Source organism: Merops nubicus, unplaced genomic scaffold (assembly GCF_000691845.1).
Source record: "Merops nubicus isolate BGI_N331 unplaced genomic scaffold, ASM69184v1 scaffold35320, whole genome shotgun sequence".
In the NCBI taxonomy this organism is placed as follows: domain Eukaryota; kingdom Metazoa; phylum Chordata; class Aves; order Coraciiformes; family Meropidae; genus Merops; species Merops nubicus.
In genome coordinates this window covers 7,596-19,942 of record NW_008584151.1, presented here as the reverse complement: position 1 = coordinate 19,942, position 12,347 = coordinate 7,596, and the positions used below count along the sequence as shown (strand labels likewise).

Here is a 12,347-nt window from a genome sequence, read left to right as displayed (position 1 = left end):
TGTTTGCCTGGGAGAACTGGAGTAGGACTCAGCCATCCAGGGTCATTCCTACTGTATTTCTGTAACACATGGGAGCACAGTGTAGTATAAAGTACCAAAATGAGGTGGTTTAATAAGGAAAATAAAATGAACAATATGAGTGGCTGTTAAAGCTGTTTCAGTTTGTATTCAAAGAGTGATAACTTGCTCAGACTGGCAAAAATGCAGAAAGTGTGAGGAGTTGTAGGTGCCTGCTGATCTTGTGTCTGTGTTCAGGAGGAGCTGCAGTGGCCCAATTAAGTAGAGGGAATAGCTGACTTCAAGGAGGAAAGTGTAATATTTTCCACTTAATTGGGACATGTTAATCTGGTGCTGGAAACCATTCATAACATAAGCAGCATGGGATTCAGACAGGGTAAGGAAAAAACCTGGCAGAGGAATTAAAATGATCCATCTACTGTTAAATGACTTAAAGCTGTGCTTTGAAATATGCTCTGAACAACAAAAATACATCTGAGGGGAATACTTAACAGGTATATGAGGCATCCTGTTGGGAATAGGGAATGATGTAGATTGCTCCTGTTGTGTAGAGGAGATTTTAGCTGCTGCTGAAGCTAACACTGGGTTAGCAGGACTGAGGTGTGCAAAGGGACTTGACAGCTTTTTGCCTCCTAGGAACTTCTTGTTCATAACACATTCCAGTGAATACAGATATGAGGTCATCTAAAACTGTGGCCTCAAGCTGCCAAAATAGTACTGAAGAACTTAGTTGCCTCTGAAAGAGGAAAGCTGTGGCAGTTTGGCAGGTGGGGGGGATGCAGTTAGGTCCCCTGTCCCTTGCCCCATTGTTATGGTTTAGCATCTTGGTGCCAGCAGAGCTGCTCAGCTGTGTCAGGGCAGCCTGCCCTGAGCAGTGCAGACCCACCCCCCAGGGAAGCAGAATCCACTTTGCACCCAGCACACGTGCTTACCTGCACTTGTGATCTTCATCAGCAGAAGTGGGTAACAGAGCACACTGTGCTTTCTGCAGCCTGGCTGGCCCTGTGCTGAGTCAGCTGGCAGGGGAAGCTGGAAAGGTCTTTATTTTGATGAAGTATTCTCCACGAGGTCACATCTGAAGCTGGCATTTTCACTTTATGGAGGGTGTTTAAAAGGTGTTGCTCTGCCCTTGCAGTCAGAGAAGATCCCATTTGTCAGAGCTGTTTTGCATTATTTGAGTGGAAGAGGTGGCACAGCAGATGGGAGTATTGGTGCTGCTGGAGTAAGACTCTGGGGGGGTTTCCTCCTGGGACTGGAGTGTTGGGTGCACTCCTGCCACTGTGTTGCAGTGCCTTAACTGTTTAATGACGTATGTTACTCGGCATGTTGGTGGTGGTTGTGTTCTTTTTCAAAACAAGCATAGCCACAACAGGGTTTTTTGTCATCTGAGCATGCACACTGGCTTGGACTGGCCTTGATTCACTGCTGAACTTCAAAGTTATCGGCCTTGCTTCTCGAGGATCTTACTTGGCCTCTTTCATTTCCTTCTGTTATCAGTTCTTTAACTTATCCTCATTAAGGGCACAAGATCATCCCAAGAGGCTCCTGTTGTGTGACTCAGGATTGTGAATGTTCCATCCAGTGGCCTCCATCTTGGTAGCGAGTTTTAAGTTACATTTCAACTTGAACCTTTCAACTCAGCATTACAGCATATTGCGGTGGGTTCTCATGATGCTTTTCTTCCTGTAGGAGCTGGACTTTAAGCCTTCTGTCATTCTCTTGTCAAGCATAGCTGGATCCTTCCAGTCAGTTGGCTTGGCACTGGTGCTGTGATGAGCCAAGCTGAGCTGAGAAAGGGGATGTGGGTGGTGGCTCTAATCATGAGGCCCAGCGATACCCCACCAGTGTTTTAGAGCAGTGTGGCCAGAAGTGGTCCCAAAAGTGATCAGGAATTACAGCAGCACTGAGGGCCTGTGGAAGGGCAGCCACAGCATGTGGCTCAGCTGACATTTTAAACTGTCCATCAGGGTGATGGTGGTCTTGTGGGTTTGCAGGTTTGGTTCTTTTTGAAGCTGAAATGTAACAAGTAAAAGTCAAGTCTAAAATCTGTTCACAGTGCTGGTGGATGGGCCTCTGGTTCTCTAGAAATATCAAGATGTGGACAGTAGACATGTGACAAAGGTGGTGATTTTGCCATTTTTTTTCTTCATGCTTCATTCCCAGAAATAAATGTTTATTGCAGGTGACTGTCAGTGTGTTATCTACATGGGGAATCTGATTCTCATGTCATTTTTGTCTTGTAGTTGTGCTGATTGGAGACTCTGGAGTAGGGAAGAGTAACCTCCTGTCTCGATTCACTCGCAATGAGTTTAACTTGGAAAGCAAAAGCACCATTGGAGTAGAGTTTGCCACAAGAAGCATCCAGGTGGATGGGAAGACAATAAAGGCTCAGATATGGGACACGGCAGGGCCGGAGCGGTACCGAGCCATAACGTCAGCGTAAGTCACAGCTCTGCTGCCTGCAGAGGAGCTTGTGCTCAGAGGGGTCATTCTGGGCCCTTCCAGTTCCTCAGAAACTGCCAACGGTGGGGGCTTGTGTTTTACCCTGTAAAATCCACAACCTGTGGTGAAAGGAAGCTTAAATATTATTCAGGCCAGGAATGTGATATAGTGTGTGTCCCTGCACAGGCTGATTTACGTCTCAGTGCTCTCATGGTACATAACTGGAATGCCTAGAATGCAAGAGCTTTGAGAGACTCATTTCAACACAAGTGATTGATAAAGTAATATCAGTGTTCCTGGAGGTTTTATCAGTGGTAACCTAAGACCAGAAAGCCTCCTGCTGCAGCAAGCAGAGACTGCTCACTTGGTGTGCTGATTTCATTTGGAAAAAAACCCAGCAGACCAAAAGCTGAATTTAAGTAAAGGTAATTGTGGGATGGGAGAACACAGCCTGTTTTCTTGTTGAATGCCTTATTGTGCCTCTCTGGTCTGAAAGGAGACCAGCTGTGGCCTTTTGTAAAGGGAATAGATCAGGCTGACGTTTTTATGATCCAGTGAGTCATTCTCAAGTCTCTCTATCACTCTGGGCTGTGCCCGCACTGCACCCACAGGGATGGGTGGGGGAGACTTTTCGGGAGTGGATCAGAGGTTGAAGGTGACAGTAGCACCCCACAGACTCCAGAGCTGTGTTTTTGGGATGCAGGATTCTCCCCACAAATATGGGTTTTGACTTATCCCTTGGACTCTGAGCCCTCCTGGCTGCTCCGGTGGTCCCACGGCATAGTGCTAGTCCAGATGGCCTGCTTCACTGTTCTCAGTCCCTGTTCCTGGGTATTCTTTTGTACAGATGTCTTAGCAATAGCTGCTTCCCATTATTGCCCAGTAACTTGTCACTTCTAGTGGTGGTGTTCCCAGCTGGCTCTCTGACACCCCTCTGCATGGCAGGTACTACCGTGGGGCCGTGGGGGCGTTGCTGGTGTACGACATCGCCAAGCACCTCACGTACGAGAACGTGGAGCGGTGGCTGAAGGAGCTGAGGGACCACGCTGACAGCAACATCGTCATCATGCTTGTGGGGAACAAGAGTGACCTGCGCCACCTGAGAGCAGTCCCTACAGATGAGGCCAGAGCTTTTGCAGGTTGGTGAGCTTGGGACAATTTCCTAATGCTGCCTCTCTGGGGATCTGCCTGTGTCAAGGCAGATGAGGCTAAAGACAACTTGATGAGGTTGAAGAAATCCAGGAAGCTTCCTTGCACAGTTCTTGAAAATGCAACGTATTCTCACTTTCAGGGATGCAGGAAGATGTGCCTAAAAATAACACAGCACTGGACTGACCCCAGTGCTTGGGGACGAGGGTAAATTCTAACAGTGCTGTTGGGTGGTGTTGCTTTCAGGTCACATAAGGAAGGAAAAACCCATTACTTTTTATACTTGATACCCATGTGTCTCATCAGGAACACTACAAATATAATCTGGTACAGAAGTTCTTCCAAATGGGAAACAGATATGTGATATACTCTTGTAATTATAGTATTTCTGTCCTCACAGAGAAGAATGGTTTGTCATTTATTGAGACGTCTGCTTTAGACTCTACAAATGTGGAAGCAGCTTTCCAGACTATTCTGACAGGTGAGTCATCTGGTGCTTTGTGTTTCGAGGGGGAAGGGCAGAAGGCTGCTCAGATACCATGCAAATAGGCATTTCTTTGCCTATAAAGTGTCTTACATTTTACTATTTAGTCTTTCTTCACAGCCATAGGATTTGGAGTCCAGTTTCAAAGTATTGCAGTTGAAAGGCCAGCCTTGAACTCAGGAGTGAATCCTTGCTCGCTTTGATCTGCCCCATCTAGTCAGCCAGGTTTATGTTTCAGTTTCCCTTTTGTGTATGGCATAGGGAGTGCCCATGGGAGAGAGTTGTCTCATGCAAGCATTGAATTAAAACACCCATTGACTTCTCCTCCAATAAAAAATCTGGTTTGTTTCCATCTTTAATGGTGACTGTAGCAGTTGCCTAGGGAAGAGGGATGAAAGAGATCCTTTGAACAATACTTCCACTGGTAGTCTGAGACGTAGTGACTCCTGAGCTGCAGGGGAGTCACTCTTGTTGCATTTAATAGTTCTGCCTGGACTTTTGGCCTCTGTGACATGTGATGGCAGCAAGTGCTCTGTTTTATGTACTCTGTGAATAAAGTACTTCCTTTTCCTTTAAACCCCTTTTTTTAGGTTGGCAAAACTTGTAGCTGAAAATCTCAGTCTTAACAAGTACATGGGGGATCTCAAATTAACTGTGGCTTATAAAGGACAGGGTAGGAATTCACAAATTGGTATGGAAATTCCTAGTTGTTGATGGGACTTTTGCATTGCTGTGTGCCCCACCAGCTGTAGCTGGGACATAGTGGGAAGATAGTGGCATGTGTGGATTTTAAGCTTTCATCATTGCCAGCTTTAGCTAATGCCTCTCTAAATCTCTAGTCTGGGTCTTCAAAACATCTGAGACTCCTCTGTTTTGGTGTCTCTCTCCATGTTTCCCAGTTGCAAATTTAAATTCTCTCCTTCCCAATGTAGCAGGTGCCAGGCTATGTGGTGTGCTTGGTGTGAGCAGCAGCCCCACTCCTGAACTGTGCCACTGCTAATCAGATCTCATCACTGTGACATTGGCACCTAGGTAGTTCTGAATGTTTTCCTCTTTGCCAGCTAATTTAGACATTCATTTAAAAACATCAAAAAGGACTTGTTAGCCATACTGGAACATGCAGGTGAGGAGGCAGCTAGGGAACTATTTACTGTAATAAAAGCAGAAATTCTGTAGTGTTTCTGGAGTTGTTTGAAATGCTTTATGAACACCCTAGCAGTGGAGGGAGTTGCTGGGCTGCTGGAGCATTATCTGCCTGTGTCCATCTGTTTCTTGTCTTATCCTTAGTTGTAAGAGGCTTCCAATAGGTTCTGGCTCTATTGTGATTTTTTTTGCAGTAGGTTACTAAGCAGTAGTGCTCCTGTCCATGTGTGAGTCTGTGAATGAACAGTGCATGGGGATGTTTGTCACCCTGCTGCTTAATACAGTGAACTAGAAGTTAAGCTTGTTTCCTCTTCAGCTGAACGGTGTGGTTCCCTTTTAACATCAGTGTAGTTATTTGCTTGCAATTCAACATTGCACAAATTTAAAAAAAAAAAGAACATCTATTAGCTTATACATTTACTCCCTAGATGACTAACTACTAATGTCATTAGAGGGTGGGTGGCTAAGGAGTGGCTGAATGTGATGGTATCTGGAATGCCTGCTGGATTTCCTGTTTTCTTCACCTACCTAAAGGCAGTCCTGTCAAATTAATTTGGGGAGGGATTTTTCAGGAGAAATACATTTTTGTTGCTCACTTGTAACTGCTAAAACCTGGAACTTCTTCCTATATGCCTGTGTCCTCAGTAGTCCCTCTCAGGAGCACCTATACTGAACTTTGAGGTTAGATTCTGGCCAAATACATCGGGTGTAATGTAAACCAAACAGCCTTGTTGCTTGCTGTGGCAGTTTTCAGAGGGGATCAGGGCTTTTGTACGAGGGTTAGTTTATTAACTTCCATACTCATTCAGCACCAATGCTGATAAAACAGAGCCAGACATATATAAGACACTGTTTACCCCTCCCAAGGTGGCTGTGAGGTTGTCACAGCCAACATAAGCTGATCACCTAATTGCCCCATCTCCTGTTGGACTGTTCTGTCCTCTGACAGTGAGGGCTGAGGAGATGGAAAGTTTCCTGCGTGCCCTGAGCTGCTGCCTTACTTCCCCAGAGCTGTGAGGCTGTGACAACACGCTGCAGTTGCCATGGGGAAGCAGTTCACCTCCTGGGCACAGCCTGGGCTCTGTCTTTATCTCTCCTCGCATGCTTCCAACAGTACCTTTTTATTCCAGAAGTTATTTTGGGTTCTAATTTGCAGAGGTTCGATATTTTTTTCCTGGTTTATTTTTTCTGCAAGGGAGAGCAGTCTGTAACGGGAGCACAATTAGAACTTGCCCTGGGTGGACTTGGACAGGGTGTTGAAGCTGTTGCTTTTCCACAAACGTCAACGTTCCCTGCGTGTTGCTGTGACAGTATTTTGGGTAAAGAGCTCTTGGGTATGCGGACAGGATCCTTGTTCAGGAGGGGTTGGTTCAACTGTGCTGGAAGAAACACTTCTGCTGATTAGTGGGCATGTGGCTCACTCCAGACAGGAGCTCCTGTTTCAGAGAGATAAAGATGAAGTAAATAATGCATTAGCAGCAGGTTGGCTCCATCTTGGCTGTGACTGGCATGCTAAGGACGAATGTTCTGCCAATAAACTTCTCGATAACACTTCACAGCTGGCTTTCTCTGTTAATGATTTGCTTTGAAGGAAAGAGGGGAGCAGTCATCTGAGGAATGCGTTTTCCAGAGTGACCCTGCAGAACTCGGTGTTTGAGGCTGCCTCCAAGCGCCGTGCCTGCGGGGGGAGTGCTGCTGTCCTTTGAAGGAGGAACTCGGTGAAGCCAGCAGGCTTTGCCACGGGCTGCCAGCGGAGGTGGCTGCCAGAAGGGGCAGGCATGCAGCCACACCAGCTCTGCTGGTATTCAGTGCTGGGAAGGCACCGCAGAGGTGGCCCCGGCGGCTCCTGGCTCCACTGCCGAGATTCCCCTGAGCAGGGAGTCTCCACTAGGGGCTGTAGCACAGTTCTGTCCTTCTCCAGCCCTTCTGAAGCTGCCCTGCTTGGGCCAGCGATGGAGACTTGTAGGAGTGCTTCCCTTGGAGGTGTAGCAGTGCCTGTGTTACGCTGGTCCACACCTAGACTCTCAGATCAAGCCACTTTGAATAGATGGCTTTGGGCACGGGAAATAGGAATCCACCAGAGTTAGCACAGCCCAAGTATGGGATCTGCTGCTGTTACAGGTGGAAGAAGGGGGAGAAAGTGCTCCTTTCCTCTCCTTGCATTACAGAGGACTTTTAGAGGGGGCTGTGTGTTGCATCTAGTGGGCTTCCTGTACTGCTGTAAATTTCAGATGAGAGTTTGGGCACCTTTTGCTTCTCTGGCTTAGAGGAACAGTCCCTATCCAAATTCTTCTGTTGCAAGATGTCTGGACTTCAAGGGCTGATTGTTGTGCACACAAAGCTGCTTTGTGTCATCTGGCAAATAGGAGAGACTGGTATTACAATCCTGGCCACTCGGAGCATTCACAGCAGGATAAAGCATCTTTAAAGTAAACTGGAGTCTGGCTCTGTGCTGTCTCTGTTCCCGTGCTGCATTCTGCTGTGGCTTCATCTCAAAGGAATCCCATCTCCAAGGAAACAACAGCATAGAGCATTAACATAAAAAAATCTAGGGATTTCCTCTTTTGTTAGCTCTGTACACCTGAAAATGTATGAAATGTTAGTGCAGGCTGAGCAGACAAGGATGGGACAAGCTCCCCTTGGCAGCAGTGTGCCTTCTTCCCAGTTCTCTCACAGTGCACAGCCTGTCTCACACAGTTACCAATTATGCAGTGATGCATTCTGCTGAATGTGCTCTTAATAAGGTCTCATTCAGTTACTGAGCAATGCATAAAGTGTAGTGTCTTCATTAAAAAGCACATGTCTTCATTAGCCTGGTGTTCCTCCACACAGGCCAGTTTCAGTGCAGGCTTTGCTGCTGGGTGTTTTGCCCCAGCGAGAGCAGGTTGAAGCTCTCCCCACCTCCCCTTTCAGACCAGCACCTCTGTGTGTGGTGGAAGAGTGTGTAGCTGACCCAGGGAAAGGCCATTTTTGGGCTTTTAGGGTTTCATCTTGGGCTGTACTCTGTGGCTGTGTGCAGATTTGCATTGCAGAGGAGGGAGAAGCAGCAGTGAGTGACAAACCTGGGGCTGCTGGGAGCTGATTCAGGCAGCACAGCTGCCAAGTGTCCTTGCAGGGCTGCTGGGGAGTGGGGATCCTGGAAACGTGTTCCCAGAGTCAGGAGGGACAGACCTGTTATCAGCAGAGAAAACAATGCTGTTAAGATGGTTTTGAAGGCTTCAGGGCTGTTTACTGAAGATCTTTCCTGTAAGATGAGGGTGTTACACAGCGGGCACCCTGTTGTGAGTCCTTGCTTACACCAGGCCTTGGAGGACGTGTGTGACAGCTTGTGATAGGGACAAGTATGAACTTGCTTGGGAGGTTCTGTGGAACACAGAATGGGTGCTGCTGAAGGTGCTACTAGAGAGTTTCCATAAGGAAGGTGGCAAAGTCTGTCTCCTGTTGAGTAGGAACAGGCAGTGTTCTGCCCTTGGAGGTAAACTGGCTGTCTACCCTGGGCTGGGGCAGGGTAGTGGAGCAGGAAACTCATCCTGAGGAATGCAGAGCAGGTCTCCTCAGCCCTGCTCCTCCCACCTCTGCAGGCCACGGGGCAAAGTGATCTTTATCTGCAGATTCCCACATGGGCTTGCAGGTGGATTTCAAGATTTGATTTCACAGGATTCACTTAACTTGTGAAGTCATTTATGTGTAAGACTGTTGGGAAGAAAAGTGAACTCCATGAGGGGTGAAATCAGTAAACCCTGTAGCGTGCACAGATGTGGTTTGTTTGCCTCAGTGACTTGTCTGGAACTGAAGTGTACCTAAAATCCATTTTTTCTGAACAGTTTATCCCTGTCTGAGTCAGAGTTGTCAGTTTAGAGGCCTGACAGGCAGATTCTTTCAGAGCACCACTTGCAGAGGTTAATGTTACTAGTCCAGCTCTACATACAGCACAGTGTCTACCTGAGATATTTTTGTTGCCAGCAGCCCCAGGGGTGTGTGTAGCCCTGCTCTTACTCTGCCTGGGGAGCACTTGCCCTCAGTGTTGGCATCTTAAACCAGTGCAGGCTGGTTGCATCAAGGGCAAGGTTTTCAAGCCTCACCAGGGGCCCTTCGTAGCTCCTCGGTGCCGTCTCTTCCCGTCGTCGCAGGAGCGGGCGCCCAGCTGAGTGACCAGCCCTGGGTGGCACAGGGGCCTCTCTGCACAGGCTTGCTCAGTGTCCAGCACTGAAAGGATGTCAGGATGTGCCCTAAGCAGCAGCTCATTAAAACCCTGAACAAAGGCTGCTCACTAATGACAAATCTGTGACGGAAAAGATGTGCTTTGATTTGGGGTCAGGCGAGTTGTGTGTTTGAACAGTCATGACCCAGCTGATAAGACACTTCAAACCTCCAGAAGAACTCTTTGAAGACCTTTGCTTTTGCTTTGCTTTTGCTCTTCCTGTCTTTGCTCTGCAGGAGTGAAGTGTGGACACCTCATCTTGAAACCCTGTGGTAGGGCAGTGAGCTGGAGCATGCAGATGGGGCCTGGGCATCAGCTCCCTTCTCTTGGGGGCTCTGCTGCTCAGCAGTACTGGTGTGTTCATGGCCTGTGTGAAGTCAAAGAGGTGTTGTCATTTCAGGGCTGGAGCTTTGCTGAATCTGAAACACTTTCAAACTTTTTTTTGTTAAAAAAAGCTTGCTAACACTCAGGGCTTTTTAAGCTTTTAATGGTTTTAAAGCTCAAATTTGCAAGCAAGTTCCCCACGTTCTATTTTTGGTGTCCTTTATTTCCTTTCTGGGGGTGAAGTGCTACACATGCTGTACTCAATTTCTCCTGTGCAGCTGAAGTAAGTGCTTTTGTAGCCACTCTGGGTTTGTGCAGCCCATGCTGTCAGCCACTGACAAATCCCAGGGAAGGGTGCAAGGCTGTTGGTGCAGGTGTGCAGTGTGCTGAGGCAGGCTCAGGAGTTTAACCCATGCTCTCCAGTTTATGCTGGGATTTCTTTTCTGGAGTCCGTATTTCTTCTCCATAGTTTTGAAGTTTAACTCCACTAACACGGTGAGCTTTCTGAAGAGTTTAGGTGCTGCTGAAGGGCTGAGTCTCCCCTTTCGGGCCCAGATCAACCTGTTCTGAAGATTTAAAACTGAGTGGACAATAGGCAGGGTCTTGTACATGATGGGCATGCTGAGAGAGAAGAAATTGCTCTACTGGAGAGAGACGTTTGGAGGGGTTCTCTTTAATCCCACTGTTTTCTGCAGATAAATTGGCAAACATGACCACTGTCTTCAGGGACGTTAGAACCAGCAGAAGGAATTGGTGGGGCACATGGTTTATTATTTTCTAGCAAAAAAAAAGTTGTGAATTCTTTTAGGTAAGTCTTCTCTCAAGGGAAGTAAACCAGTTGTTAGGTATTTTTGCAAAAGAAATCAGTTTATTTTCTGCATATAGAAAACATCACAGCTGAAATTCTTGTGAGAGCTTGTGTGCGTTCCCTGTGGAGTTTCAGAACGATGGGAAAGCTTCCAATCTTTCACACCCATTTTCCCCCACACGTGAGTTGCTGCTGGTGGTGTGCCAGGGCACACGCAGTGACTGGCTCTTCTCTCCTCTTCCAGAGATCTATCGCATTGTTTCCCAGAAGCAGATGTCCGACAGGCGCGAGAACGACATGTCTCCCAGCAACAACGTGGTCCCCATTCACGTCCCTCCAACCACTGAGAGCAAACCAAAGATGCAGTGCTGTCAGAATATATAGAATTGCTCCTTCTTTCCTAAAAGGCTGTGTATATTCCCCAGGTCCAAGATTTAAATATATTTGTAATTCTTGTGGTTACTTTCTCATGTTTAGTTACTGCCTATTCTTTCTGAATTTCTCCATGTCTTAAACACTTTGATTTCAGTGTTTATAAATCTGTTGCTTCTATGTGGCTGCAGTGTTTTCCCCCACGCCACCTCGTCGGTGCTGGTTCAGTAAATTTGGAACTGATGGGCTCTCTTTCCAACATGATGCCCGCTAGTCAGAGCTCAGACACCTTCAGTGAGCACTTGAAGACGTTATTCTGCTCCTCACAAAACAATTACTGTCAGATTAACAAGGAAAATATCTCTGGGCAGGATAATCTTTCCTTGTCTGAAGGTGTTTATACTGCATCTAAAGCTTGATGAAATGCCTGTCGCTCTGAAGTGCAATTTTGATGTAAGTTAAATGTTTTTGGCTAAATCTTCAGATTGTCAAGGATTTTTTTTATGGGGGAGAAAAGAGAAATTCTTATGAACAAGCAGCAGGGTTCTCACTACCTGCGAGTGAGCTGTTGTGGTTTGGCACCTGCTGCAGAGGGGGTTGTGATGTGAGGCAGAGGTGCTGGGACTCCACTTGAGGTGCCTCTGGTGAAGAAGGCAAAAGCACGAGCTGTGTGAAGGCTGAACCTGCAGCATGGTTTTGTGCTGCCCGGGGCTTGGCCTCCACAGTGCAGGTGGTATCAGGATTTGAGGATGCCTTTTTTATTTTCATGGCGCACACACTTGAAGGGTGTTGTCACGTTTTACATGTTTATTAACACATGCCATATTAATATATTCAAATGCCTGAGTTGATGAATCGATAACTTCCACAACCTGGCCTTACTGTTCAGTTTTGCTTCATCCGGTATTTTGAAATGATTCCAGTGGTTGGGTAGATGTTCTTTAGCAGAAACATCTGGAGTAGTTTTCACACTGGTGTGTTCTGTGGCCTGTGCTCAGGACACATCTGCTCGATAGCTCCTTCAGGGATCCATGAACTGTGCCTTCTGTCGCTGCACTCGCTCCCTCTCACGGCGCTAAGGTCGAGGTTTGAGGGCTGTAGGCACTGAACTTCTGCAGTGTTCAACCATTTGCTGGATAAATGCCTGCAGTTGTTTATACAGTTGCAGGGCAGTTAATTGTAGGGGACGTTTCTCAAACTCTGATATGACCCACTCAGAACACCCAGCTCTCGGTCAGCACCACCAGCTGCGTTTTGTACCCAACCTTTGTCTTGCGGTGCTCATGATGTGTGAGGCACACGGAAGGCATTGCTGTAGTCAGTCACTTGGTTTTGGGTTGTGTTTTTTTGTTTGTTTGGGTTTTTTAAATCTGTTTCTCCTCCTAATATTAGTTCTGAAGATGCTA

The 12,347-nt window shown here is 47.0% G+C and overlaps 1 protein-coding gene across 1 annotated transcript; it reads left to right on the top strand.

Moving 5' to 3' along the window:
* Nucleotides 1–2,261: 2,261 nt before the first annotated feature.
* Nucleotides 2,262–11,028, top strand: RAB25 (RAB25, member RAS oncogene family; the record flags this gene model as incomplete). Its single annotated transcript, XM_008943215.1, has 4 exons — nucleotides 2,262–2,457; nucleotides 3,406–3,599; nucleotides 4,010–4,090; nucleotides 10,814–11,028. Coding segments are annotated over 4 exons (611 nt in total), but the record flags the coding sequence as incomplete, so codon positions are not given.
* Nucleotides 11,029–12,347: the final 1,319 nt, after the last annotated feature.